Genomic DNA, 13,845 nt, shown 5'->3' with positions numbered 1-13,845 from the left:
CACATTTTAGAATACTTCTAATACAAAGATCTCTTTGAAACTTTTAGCATTTCTCAAAAAATCATTTTGAAGACTGCTATGCAAAGCCTACGGATCGGATTAACGAGTGAATTTCTTCTTTGGAAAGTTGTGGCACAGAGTTCCCCACGTCGTATTGATATGATAGTAAAACATGACGTATGGATATGGTTAAGAAGCAGTAAAAATGGAACCTTCCACCAGAAGCTCCTGACCTTCCAACCACCCACATTGCAAGCTGAGGTGTGTGCATGGATACAGAGGGTTAAGTACAATATTCAAAACCTATGAGATTAAAATGAAACATTTTTTTTCACCAATCTGGACAAAAATTCTAAAAACCAATCAAGACCGCAGTATCTATCCGGAGACATCTCCAATGGAGATAGACCAATCAAAATGCTTTGTGCTTCTCGACCAATTAAAATATCTGGCGGTGTTAAACGGGGGCATGAGCCCCCATCCCCTTATTTTAACATATAATTTGATATTTTGGAGTTATGTTTGAAATTTTCTTGAACATAATTGATCTGTGACAGTTTTATTGGCTATATATGCGATATCTTTGCTCGCCGGAGAAGTCTCTGAATATCTTCTGCTGTGCCATCAAGACTTTTACCCCCCTTCCCCATCTATTTTATTGTAGAAATGATGCCACTATGCTAATTTCACTCCATGAGATAGGAGAGGACTGTGAAAAATGTTGTTCTTGCATAATGAGGGTATTATTTGTTTGATCTTTGAGCACTATTTTTCACATGTCATAAAAAAACAAACAACAAAGTAATGGTTCCTGGCTAAATAATATCAAGGTAAACTGTAAGAAAAGTCTTCTTAAATACCCCACTCCCACAAACACATAAAGATCTTAACTTCCACTGGAGCGGAGACAAAAATACTGGAGATTTTCACTGAAAAGTAGCAAAAAAGGAACCAACAATATCTTTTACACAACAAAACAGCTTTCGGTAATCCTTTACACAATCTTCAGAGCTGTAAGTTAGCACTGCATAGGCTTTATTCTAAACAAACGCAATCAATGCAATTGTTACGAGGGTTTCAGACAGGACAAAACTGAAAGGAGCATTATACAGCTATCCGAGAACTTGGAACCACCTGGACAATGAACATCCATTCCACAGAGAGCGAGACACTCTGAGAACGCCAGTTATCGAGAACACCTTTATCTTGTTGGGGCCCTTAGATCATCAATTCTCGTATTTTTGCGACTAGCTGGGAACGGGGTGGGAGCATTGGAAGCCAGGTACGGTGAGGGATCAGGCATGGAGGTGGAGAATGCGGAGAAATAATCAGCAGCAAAAGCTATCACATCCTCTGGCTTCCTTAGCAGCAGAAACTGTAGAAAATCCGCTAGCAGGGCCCGTAATTCTGGGTGGTGCCGCATGTACGTCGCGTGATCACCTTTTAACTCCTCCTGTAGGAAAGAACATCAACAGCCAAGGTGTTAGTTTTAGTTATAGTAAGTGTTATACGGCACTTGCAACATAATAAGGTCATATAAGTGCCGAAGATTAGAGGCGTTACAAGACAGTCACAAACACAAAAAAGAAGGAGAGATAAAGACGATAGATGTTTTATAGGAAAGAAAAGGCAAACCACACCAGAGCACCAGCCAACCACCCACAACCGAGGTGTTACATATAATTAACTATGCCATAAAGTCAACTCATGTGCCTTAAATCAAATGATTACCTCTTTATCTATGAGGAGGGGGTAATTAACCGTAAACCCACTATGCCGGGGCCCTCTTTCGGTGCTTAATCTAAAAATGACAAAATGTCACTAAATTAGTCATTAAATCAACACAAGCGAACATATTTTGATAGATCTTTATCTTATGAAAGAAATTCCGATAAAAGAGACCAGTTTTCCGCAATTCCAAACAGTAATTTGATGTTGAAGTCGTCGTAAAGGAATGTGCCCGAACCACTGTCAGCAGCCCACTAGAACAGTGGTTCTGACCGCGAGCCGCTGGGAGCAGCTTGCCGGACATAAAGAGTTAAGTCATGAACTTCTTAAAAAGTAAATAAAAATGGCTGAAAATTGTGGCTGACCACAAATTTAACTACCGGGCACCCTGAAACAATTAAAAAATACTTTTCATCAAAAGGCATGAAATTTACCTATGAGCCTTTACCTGTGAATCTCAAATTGATACAAAAGTTTGAAAATTTACACACTGTCTATCTTTTTATCACTGAAAAAAATTCTAAGAAGGGGAGCAGATCAAAAGGCTGTTTCATAAGTCAATCATTTTCAAACATGTAAAATGTCAATAAAATTCAGAAGAAGACTACAGGAGAAAACTGACTGTAGTCATAAACTGAAAATTGTGTATCAGTTTTGAATGCTTGTTGACTCATACTCATAACTGTATTTCTGTTCAACCGTTCGTTAATTATTGTAGTTAGGATTTCCCATTCAACAACACTTAACAATAAACCACCAGTAAAACAAATATAAAGTTATATGAGTCCACAAGCTTTTAAAATTGGCACCCTGTAAATTTTCAGTTTGTGACTACTGTTGTTTTTCCCCTGTGCCCTTCAGATATATAATCAAACAAAGTTTTTGTCCAAATGTTAAGAAAAAGACTTTGGCCTAAATGGAGGTTGTCTTAACACACACAACTCCTCAAGAGCCCTTTTCAACACTGAGCTCAACATCTTCAAGCTTAGTTTTAGTTTTAGTAAGAGTTTTAAGGGACTTGCAACACAATAAGGTCAAATAAGTACCGAAGATTAAAGGTGTTACAAGAGAGTAACAAACACAAAAATAAAGGAGGGGAGATAAGGACAACAGATGTTTGATAGGAAAAAAGGCACAAACCACACCAGAGCACCCCCCAACCCTACACCTTCGAACTTTTGAATAAGTACAATACTGACAGTCAGAACAGCTATTTTTCTGAATTAAGGGAAAGCTTCTCTGTAATTCCACCTATGGAAAGTCAACAACAAGCTACAATGACCGTGGTTTTGAAAATGTCGCTTCAGAAAAAAAGAAAATCGGGACTTTGACCAGCTCCTCTAGCTGTAATATATGCTGCGAACTGTGCATTTGCACAAACCCTACAGGTGCTTGCTTATTTTCTCGAGTATTTTGTTGAAAGAAAACATTCTGAAATACTGGTTTAGTAAGTGTTTTACAGCACTTGCAACACAATAAGGTCGTATAAGTGCCGAAGATTAGAGGTGTTACAAGAGAGTAACAAACACAAAAAAGGAGATTGGGGGGGGGGGGAGATGCGGACAACAGATGGGTTTGTTTGTTTTATTTTGGTAAGTTTTTACGGCGCTCGCAACTGCATAAGGTCCTATGAGCGTGCGGCAATAGATGTTTGATATGAAAGAATGAGCAAACCACACCAGAGCACCCGCCAACTATCCACAAATCTGAATGGCTTCCGAAGTCGAACTCCTCTACAGTAAAAAGGATATCAGTTAACAGGTTGTTGTTTTTTTCACTAAAAATAGTTACAGCTCCTCAGAGTATGAACATTCTGTGACAAAGGTATACTTTCTGTTCTGTTGTTACAGCTCCTCAGAGTATGAACATTCTGTGACAAAGGTATACTTTCTGTTCTGTTGTTACAGCTCCTCAGAGTATGAACATTCTGTGACAAAGGTATACTTTCTGTTCTGTTGTTACAGCTCCTCAGAGTATGAACATTCTGTGACAAAGGTATACTTTCTGTTCTGTTGTTACAGCACTTTCAACTCAGTTTAGTTTTAGTAAATGTTTTACGGCAACACAAAAACACATATGAGTGCCAAGAGGTGCATGTCAACAGAGAGGTCTTTACAGGGAATCAGACTTACTCTGCTCACCTCTCTAGCTTAAACAGCACAAAGTCTGCTTCGAATATCAAGGCACCCCGGAAATAGTGGGGGATCACAAGAGTGTGACAAACATACAAAAGAAGTAGAGGAAAATGACGATAGTAAGGATTAGGAAAGAAAAAGCAGCAGTTCCCTGTTGTAGTTCAGGCACAGTTTTGAGCATGACATTGTTTAATCAGCCCATTTACAATTCTACTGTGCATACGAACATGTTAATATCCCCCCCTTTGGGAATGGCCGAAAGACACTTCAGTCAATGGCTCCGCCCCGGGGGGGGTTTCATCCTCTTTAGTTACATCCATATTTACAACAGTCAAGAAGCAATATGATTTCATTCTATTCAGATTATCACATGCCCAATTCAAGCAAAAACTTTAGTTGATTTTGTTTTTTTATAAAACTAAAACTAAACGATATATCAAATCAATGTGCTCAAGTCACATGGTATATGGATAATCATCATTACACAAACATACAGAAAAAACAAAACTCGTAGCAGACATTGTGACCCACCTTCCTATCCAGGAATTTAGAATGGAGTTGCATATCTTCCTCCCAGTTCAAGTCTTTTTTCTCAAATACAGGCTTTGGGGTCTCTTCATCTAAACGAACAGGGCACAATGCATTGCATGTCAGAAAAAAAAAACAGCAAAAAAAAAAAGTAGTAATAACAATCAGTGCAGCTACAGTGAACAAATCCAAAAAGAAACTATGTGCAGAGGAATTTTTAAAACACAACTTGGTGATCACTTCATGATATACTGCAGTCATCGCTTTCAAAAACAACACCAACTCAAATCAAACTGAAACAAAGAACATAAAAAAAAAAATAATCATACGTAAACTGATTTTAAAAAACCCACTAAATAAGTAGACATTAACCAGTTTGGTTTTTTTTTCACGATGATGAATAGAAAAGAGGAGCCATCATAGACTGTTGCTACAGAAAAAAAATGTTTCTTAACCCTATCCATACGCCCTGGGGACATTTTGTACCCCCCGGGTTCTATTCTACACATTTTAGAATACTTTTAGTAGGAAGATCTCTTTGAAACTCTCACTATTTCTCAAAAAATGTGTGTGACATAAATACAAAAGAAGTAGAGGAAAAATGACAGTAGTAAGGATTAGGAAAGAAAAAGCAGCAGTTCCCTGTTGCAGTTCAGGCACAGTTATGAGCATAACATTAATGAATCAGCCTATTTACAATTCTACTGTTCATAAGAACATGTTAATGTCCTCCCTTTGTGAATGGCCAAAAGACACTTCAGTCAGTAGCACCTCCCTTCAGTGAAGTGGCATTCGAGAAAAGAGTTAGTTGTGAATATGAAGTCGATTAAAAATATCGACAGAAATACACTTTCCCGTGTTATTGAAAAAACAGAGTGGAATGCTTATATATACAGACATGCAGAATGCACATTAATTTCACTATTCCAAGCAATGAGTCTCAGAGGAGCATGCTTTGGCGGGTGGCGCTGTCATACCATGTCATGAAGAAGGAGCATTTTTTCCATTTTTATATGTGTCACAACGCAGAAGAATCAAGCCCTTGTCAATTTTTGGGCAAGTGGAGTTATTGGTATCATCTGAAAGCTGATTTATTCACCCTGCTTCCAATGAAATAAATATCCATCTATCTTGAATAGAACTCGAGATATTTGTGATTGAAGGAAGTGAGGTCGCACATTGGTGAAATTAGCGAGAAAATGGCTGGCAAAGTTTGGTAAATCCAATAGCTAAAGAGTCTTTGAAAACTGAAAAATTACATATTTTGTGCCTTTAATCAATGTGTTCAGTAAAATTCACATGAAAATGTGTTTTTATATTGACATAAAGGAGGTTGAGCCAAAAAATAAAAATTGGATAAAAATTTCTAAACTGGCGGAAAGATGCCTGTTTCTCCGATTTCAGTATTCTGACGAGCGCCTGATTTCACCATGCTGTTCGTACATCCACATCCACATGTTTGTACCCATATTACACTAGCACGTTCCCTAGGATTCTTCAAAAGAGTCTCAGGAGAGGGATTGGGAGTTGTGAATGGCAAAATTTGATGGCACAGAACTATATCAATAAAGCAATCAAATCACATTTAGGAAAGGCTCTTTACGTGAATTTTCCTCACTTCACCCAGGAGGGAATGGATACCCGGCCATAGACAGTGAAAGACCTTGTCAGTATGTTAGTATTTTAGCGCCTATAAAAGGCCACTTGCACTGTATGCTTCCCAGGAAGTTGAGGTTGTTTCAGAATGCTCTCAGGTCAGCTGGGGTAAAAGTATAGATTGTGAAGCGCATAGAGCTTGCTGTTGAGCGGGGATTTGCGCCATAAAAATGCTATCTATCTATTATCATTATTCAAAGACTCAATGCTCATGACACTGAACACATCAATGACTGCATAAGATATTACAATCCCAAAAATGTTTTCAACTTTAGTTTTTTTAAAGATTTAGTAATAGTATTACGGCACCAGCAACACAATGAGGTCAAATAAGTGCCAAAGATTAGAGGTGTTACAAGAGAGTAAAAAACACAAAAAAGAAGAATGAGAGGTTGGGACGATAGATGATAGATAGGAAAGAAGGAGAAAACCACACCAGAGCACCCGCCAACCACCTGCATGTTTTCAACGTAATATATAGTAATATTATAGTGAACATAAAAGTACACATCTCCGGACTGGTTAGAATGGATGCAGTACAACAAAACTCAAATTATGTGTGTACAATCCAGAGGAAACGATGCTCCAGTGATTTGTTATGAATATAGAAAAGTTATAGGTCCAAAAAAAAGACCCCTTACCTCTCTCTATCCTCATGGGTACCTTGGCCAGCTTCATCGTCACAGGGGAGCCAACTTGCACACGGTTCGTCAAATGACTGAAGAGAACACAGCAAAGGCACATGGTGTTCATGTTAGCCTAAAGAAACCAGTCTGTGTTTTATATATCGTTTGCCAACTATTCAGATGTACTCTGCCCAAAGTCTTGACTTTTTAAGAAATATTGGTTTTTTAATTTGTGGTATTGGGACGCTCAATGTTAAACACAATCAGGAAAGGACAAATGCAGTTTTTGGGACACCTAACTAGACATAAAGGTCTTGAACATCTAGCAAACGAGGCAAGGGTAGGCCCAGAGCAACCTACTTGGGGAACCTAAACAAATGGTCAACAGGGAAAGATCAGGGAAACATAGCTTTTTGGAGAGCATCCGAGCAAAGGAATGAATGGAGAACCACGATCGTCGATGTCTGTCGCAGATCTGGCACTGGATGGTGACGATGATCATTGGATGATGATGATGATGATGATGGTATTGGTTGCATGTGCTGAAGAAGTTTTTTTCGGTAGAAATTCTAACTCTAAATGTTCAAAAAAGCAAGAAAAAGTACATAGTGAAGGTACAATTGTTAAAAGAATGAAAGTTTTTTTTTCTCACTCCTGAAAAATTTTGCTTTCTAGGCTTAAAACAGTAGAACAGCTTGCTGATGATTATTGCTGTACCAACACAGAAAAGAAAGACAAAATATGACCACAAAAGAAAATGAAGCAAGCACACAATTCTGATCTATAGGAAGGTGGGTGAATTTTACTGAAAATCTTTGTTTAAAGGCCCAAAACATATAATTTGCAGTTTTCAAGGACTCTTAAAAGCTATTGAAGTGACCAAACTTTGGCGGCCATTAACCACTGAAACCAGGCTACCCCACCTTCTTCAATCTCAAATATCTAAACTTCTATTCAAGTTAGATGGATATTTTTGTCGTTGAAAGCAATCAAATGAATAAGCTTTCAGATAATATCAATAACTCCACATGCCCAAAAATTGATTTGTGCTTGATTCCACCATGTCGTGACACAAATAGGAAAAGAAGCAGTTTCTGGTCAAACTGGGTCAATATTAGCATTATCCCTGTCAGTTTTGAGGGGCTCAAGCTTACATCAAGAGACTACAACATGTTAGACATTAAATAAATAAAAATTTTGTGAGTCCTTTGAAAAACACAGCTGTATTAATTTGTGCCCCACACACATAAGACTGTATATTCAATGCAACAAAGAAATAGAAGAAAAAGAAAGGAGGGAACAAAGGGAATCAGGGAGAATAAAAAGCAAAAAAATAAAGAACAGGACAAAAAACAAACAAGGGAAAGGAAGACAGAAAGTGAACAGTAAAATGGGACAGATACCTCAAAATGTGAGAAACATTGGGACTAAGGTACTCACCCATCATTCATGAAATATGACTGCCAAGTTGTAGGCAAGTCAAAGGTAGAATGGATGGTTCTCTCAATGCCATAGACTCTCAACTCAACATCTTCCACAGTTTGAGTGCGTCCATCCAGCTTTTTCTGTTCAAATAGAAATTACAAGATTTTTCTCTTTGGTTTTTTGTTGGGGTTTTTTTTTGGGGGGGGGGGGGGGGCACTTGCAACTGCGTACGGTTATATGGCCATGCGGGGCACAGTAAAACATTTTCATTTTCAGTTGGCAGGAAATTTTGAATTTTGCTCGGGTGGAAGCCAAAGCCTACTCTAATTGAGTTTGGACCACCAAGGGATCTTTTACGCGCGCAATTTGCACACAGGACCTCTGAGATTTTTCGCACTTCTCCGAGAAGGCTAGGTATTACATCTTACCTACAATAAGACCAGAGGTGTGGCTGAAAGACAGCAGTAAAAAGGAGCCAAGGAGTAGCAGTAGTAAGGCCGCAGAAAGAGTCAGAAGCCCAGAGGAGAGGGTTAAGGAGGTGAGGAGTGGGGGCAGAAAGTGGAGACGAAAGCAGACGACAGAACATTGCTAGAGAGCAGGAAAGGACCACAAGAGACCCCTAGAGAGTCCGTGACAGAAGCAAAGGGATAAAAGTATGAAACATCTCCATGTCTAATTATTCTTTTTAAAAAATGGACAAACCCTAAATCACAAGTAGACCCATTGCCTTCAAACTAAGATTATCTGGACTTGCTAATGTCTAACAGTTTCCCAGAAACAGTACAGGATGTCCACAGAGTAGACACCAGTGATTCATAATCATTCTTAGGACCTTATTTACTTGACAGCCATCATTTACAATTTCCTACCACCATAATGCAATGACTGAGCCCTTCTGGTGGAAACTTGAATGAGAAATTCAAAATAATACCACATACATCATGTAAAACCCCAAATGAGACAGTGATTACAAATTAAGCCAATGACAAATTTTTTCTTCGTTCAAAAGTACCATCTACCATTTCTCCTTATGGCTTTTGATGGTACTTTTAGTTTGAACTGCATTTCTCTTGAACTTTCAGGTAATTTTCCACCATAACAACATCCAACAAACATCAAATATTAGTATTAAGTATATGTAGTTTACTTTAACATCTGCTACCACTGAAATCAGTACAAGTAAATTTAAAAAATCATCTGAAAGTAGAATTTTCCAGTACTTACATAAACTGCAGGACATAAATTGGTGTCGGAATCAAATGAAATGAACTGTAAATCATGGTCCATAGGTTTCTCTATAAGGAGACGATGAAGCAAAAGATTTGATCCTGTGGAATACATAAAGAGTGACTCAATCAGACCATGGAAAAATACCAGAGTAACTATGAAGAACATTACTTCCAACATGAAACTACGGTACCAAAGTAGGATTTACTTGGTACGGTATCTTAAACATACTCACAATGCAATTGAAAAACAAAAACAGAAAAAGATAATGGAGAAAGAAGTCATCTCTAAAATAGATCAAGAGATTGTCCAATGAGTCACTTTTACGTATTAAAGTTACCAGAATCACCTTGTGTATATTGAAAGCTCTGTTAATACCATCCACTGTTGGATTCCCAAATAAAGTGTTTTTGAACTTGCGACATTTTGGGAGTTTTCAAAGCTCTCAACTATTTACATCCAGTCGCACTGAAGATACTCAAATAAAACTGAAGGGCCAACCTAGCCAATAACACTAAAGAGTTTATAGAGATGTAAAACCGATACCACACGGGGAGGGGGGGGGGAGAGGGCTTTGCAAATATACAGGGACCATTATTATTTTTCCCCGATGTGAATTTCATTTATACAAGTAATCGTTGAGGTTTATTATGAGGATTTCGCACAACAAAGTCTACCTTCTGAAATGAAACCCTTCATTTGGTCCACAGGGATGTTCTTTGTCGTTCTCTGTACATCCTGGAAAAGAAAAAAAAATGAAATTCTGTTAGTCTTTCTTTTCGCTTTTCTTCTCGTTTCATGCCAGGGACCAAAGAAACAGCTCGCTTCCTGATCCAAAAAAAGCAAATCAAAAATCTTGAGAGAGTAATTCTACGGGCCCCAAATTTCGGGGTGACTAGTTTAAACCCTAGATGCCTAGCTCAAGAGTGCTTTCTGATGGCTTATTATTGCTTACATTTCGTATTCATTTGACCCCATATGACTTTCAAATCCCCCCCCCCCTCCAATCCCAAAATGTCATGGTCCTACATTATTGGTAACACTTTCAGTGTAATAAGTAGAGGCTCTTGTGCAAAAGCCATTAGAGATGTTTCCCTGTGTTTAAGTTCAAGAATAGCCGCCAGCAAAAATGTTATACAAATGTGAGGCAGCATGGTGAAATCAGGCGCTTGTCAAAATAACTAAATTTGAGAAACGGCATTTTTCTGCCAGTTTGGAAAAGTTTATCCAATTTGTTTGGCTCAACCCTTTTCCTATCCATATAAAAACAGATTTCCATGTGACTTTTATTGAAGAACATTGCTTAAGGGCACAAAATATGTCATTGTTCAGTGTTGAAGGACTCTTTAGGCTATTAGAGTAACCAAACTTTGGCGGCAGTCTTCTCGCTAATTTCACCACTGACACTAGGCGACCTCACCTCCTTCAATCGCAATTATCTTGACTTCTATTCAAAACAATAGATTTTATTTCATTGGAAGCAAGGCAAATGAATCAGCTTTCAGAAGATACCGCATGTCCCAAAATTGACGAGCGTCCGATTCCACGGTGTCTTGACACAATTTATTCATTGACAACACACAAAAACATGAACCAGTGCTAGGACCCAACAAGATCAATCACACACAAGGGTAGAAAACACTAATGAATAGAAAAAGGGACTCAAAAACAAAAATGACCAAAGAAAAAAAAGAACAATCCTTACCTCCCCTTGAGTAATGACCCGATTTATTGTGTAGCCATCGCTGTGTCTCACCAAAAATGTCTTTCGATCCAGAGGGCAGTTGTCGAGCTGAAATTGAGACGTGAAAGCATCATCATCAGCATGTGTTTCTCAAGATCAGAGCTGATAGAATAAATCTAAAAAAAGAAATCTTTCTTCCAGTAACCTATTCATTTGAAAGAAAGTAAAGAGTTAAAAAACTAGGCAGCATCCATATTAAGTTTTCCTGTCTTAACCCCATTGGACACTGGGAACGTCCGGCGGTAATAACCCTTATCCCCAACGAACGCTGAGAGCGTCCAATACTAGAGACAACTGTTTCATTTTATTTAGTGCCAGTTCTTGCTTGCTTTTTGAAACTATTCCCGAACCAAGTTTTATAGTAATGACTAAGCCTTTGTTTCCACTATCTAGACGTTGGAAGCAAGCTCTTGGGGTTATAATGTGAGACATAGTGCACCAGGTTTAGGTGACTGTAGAAAAAAACTCAGGGAAACGGTGGAAAAAACTCAGGGCTTAAAGAGTTAATCAAAAAGATCATTTTTCGTATGGGTCATGCCTAGTGTGAGTATAATACCAAAAAGATTCAGTCTCAAATTACTTTAATGATCAATACTTTGAAAATAATTTGTTTTTCAAAACATATAGCTTCCCAAGAAAACACACTTTTACAGGAAATCATGAACATTTAACATCCTTTTCCTCAGGAGGTGCTCTCAAAGGCAGGTTCTCTTTATAATTTTTTTATCTGCCCTAAGTAGGCCAGGGAACAAAGATTATCTTCTGCCTCACCATACATTGACTCAGATGTTGAAAGTCTACTTCAACAGAAATTTTTTTTTTTTGTAAGTGTTTTACGGCGCTCGCAAGTGCATAACTTCATATGAGCGCACGGGACACATTTAACATTTTTCAGTTGGTAGGAAATTTTTAATTTTGCCCAGGAGGCGGCCAAAGCCTACTCTTATCGATTTTAGACCACCAAGGGATCTTTAACGTGCGCAACTTGCACACTGGACCTCCGATATTTTTCTCCCTTATCCAAGAAGGCTAGGAGTACATCTTTCCTACCAGAAGATCAGTGCGGCTGAAAGACAGCAGTAAGAAGGCGCCAAGGAGAAACAGTAGAAAGAGTCAGGAGCCCAGAGGATGGGGCAAAGGAGGTGAGGGGTTGGGGCAGGAAGTGGAGACGAAAGCAGATGACAGAACATTGCTAAAGAGCAGGAAAGAGGAAGTGAAAGGAGACAGTTTTAGAGAATAATTTTTTTCCGTCGCTACCTGGATTCGAACCCAGGACCTTTGAATAAGAGACGAACACCGTAACCTCTAGGCCACGAGAGCCCCCACTTAAACAGAATGTATTTGAACCCCGAGCAAGGATCCGGAAACCGCTAAAGCTTAAATTAAGTAATAAAATCTGTGAAAAATTAATGTTTTTAATCAAAATCAAAGTTCTCTAAAAATTTCTGTTCTTTGGACAGGCTTCCAAGGCCCTTTTCTCAGGCACATAAAACAAATATCTGAGCAAATGCAATACAACAGTAAAAAAACATGTTCTCCTTTCCTAATCTTAAACTCAGAATAAAAGGGTACAGAAAAGATTTATCTTTTTCCAACCAAAAGACAAAATTGGACAAAAAGGTATACGACTTTGTCCCTACGGTCATGGGGACACCAATAATTTGTCAATTCGACTATTCACCTTCACATATTCATGGTGCTGCTGCTCCAGAGTTTCCAGACACTTTGAAACATGACACACAATGGAGGTACCGCAGGGGACACCATCAATCGAGCCATGGCTGTTTGCATGGATGAGGAAGCACTCGAGCCCTTTGTAGCGCGTCGGTTCAACTGTGACAGTAAACTCTCCCAGTTCCTTTCCAGCATCAGACACAGTCACAAGGTTGTCGTCAAACATGACATACTTGAAGTCCTCCTCCGGAACTGTCAGAAACAATATATGAACAGCTGGTTAAAACAAAATGACTTCATTACTTCATTACAAAATAGTAGGTAAGTTGGCCACCCTATGTCACAAATGTTCGAATGATAATGCACCATCATATTTATCAAATCTGTCAAGACTGTACATTCCAACTCGCAATTTAAGGTCATCAGCTGACAACAACAAAATTATTGTATCATCTATGAAATTTAAAACAATAGGTGAAAGGGCATTTGAATACCAAAGCCCCAAGATCTGGAATGCTTTACCAAGTGCTTTAAGAGAGATCAAATCTTTTGATTCATTCAAACGTCAGCTGAAGTCATTTCTGTTTTTACATTAATAAGATGAATATTGGGAGTGATTTTCTTTTAGTCAGAACACAACATTTTATGTTACTGTTGTACGTTGTAGTGTATTGTAAAGCGCTCAGAGCCTGTGTACTTTATTCAGGGTTGAGCGTTATACAAATGTCATTCATAAAATTACATTTGTTTTATCCCTCTATTAATCCTGTCTGTACGTCTTGTTTTTTCCCAGTACTAATAAATGACTGTTGTGTTTTTACTGAAACAAGCATATTAGGTGCAAGTTCATTCAAATCTCTCTTTGTGCGGGTGATACAAGACAAGATTTGTAAAATCCTATGACAATGGTAGAAGAAAGGAAGAGGGAGGGGAAGAGGGAGGAGGGGAGGGGAGGAGGGACAGAGAAAGGGGTGGGGTACAGGTTGAGAAAGGTGGAGGAGAATGAGAGGAGTACAAGGCCGCGTTGTGCTGGCAGCAGGTAATAAAGTAAACAAACAGAGGAGTGCAGAAACTGTGACGTCACTCACGGTACAGGGAGGAG

General features: G+C 38.6%; 1 protein-coding gene across 1 annotated transcript; it reads right to left on the bottom strand.

Moving 5' to 3' along the window:
- Positions 1-506: 506 nt before the first annotated feature.
- LOC101848238 (ciliogenesis-associated TTC17-interacting protein) lies at positions 507-12,995 on the bottom strand (the record flags this gene model as incomplete). Its single annotated transcript, XM_013088143.2, is given in 8 exon segments — positions 507-1,453; positions 4,395-4,483; positions 6,689-6,765; positions 8,114-8,238; positions 9,323-9,426; positions 10,003-10,063; positions 11,031-11,117; positions 12,751-12,995. Coding segments are annotated over 8 exon segments (1,040 nt in total), but the record flags the coding sequence as incomplete, so codon positions are not given.
- Between the last annotated feature and the right edge of the window lie 850 nt (positions 12,996-13,845).

Source organism: Aplysia californica, unplaced genomic scaffold, assembly GCF_000002075.1.
Source record: "Aplysia californica isolate F4 #8 unplaced genomic scaffold, AplCal3.0 scaffold00692, whole genome shotgun sequence".
NCBI lineage: Eukaryota > Metazoa > Mollusca > Gastropoda > Aplysiida > Aplysiidae > Aplysia > Aplysia californica.
The sequence above is the reverse complement of the archived record's forward strand: the minus strand, read 5'-3'. Positions and strand labels throughout refer to the sequence as shown.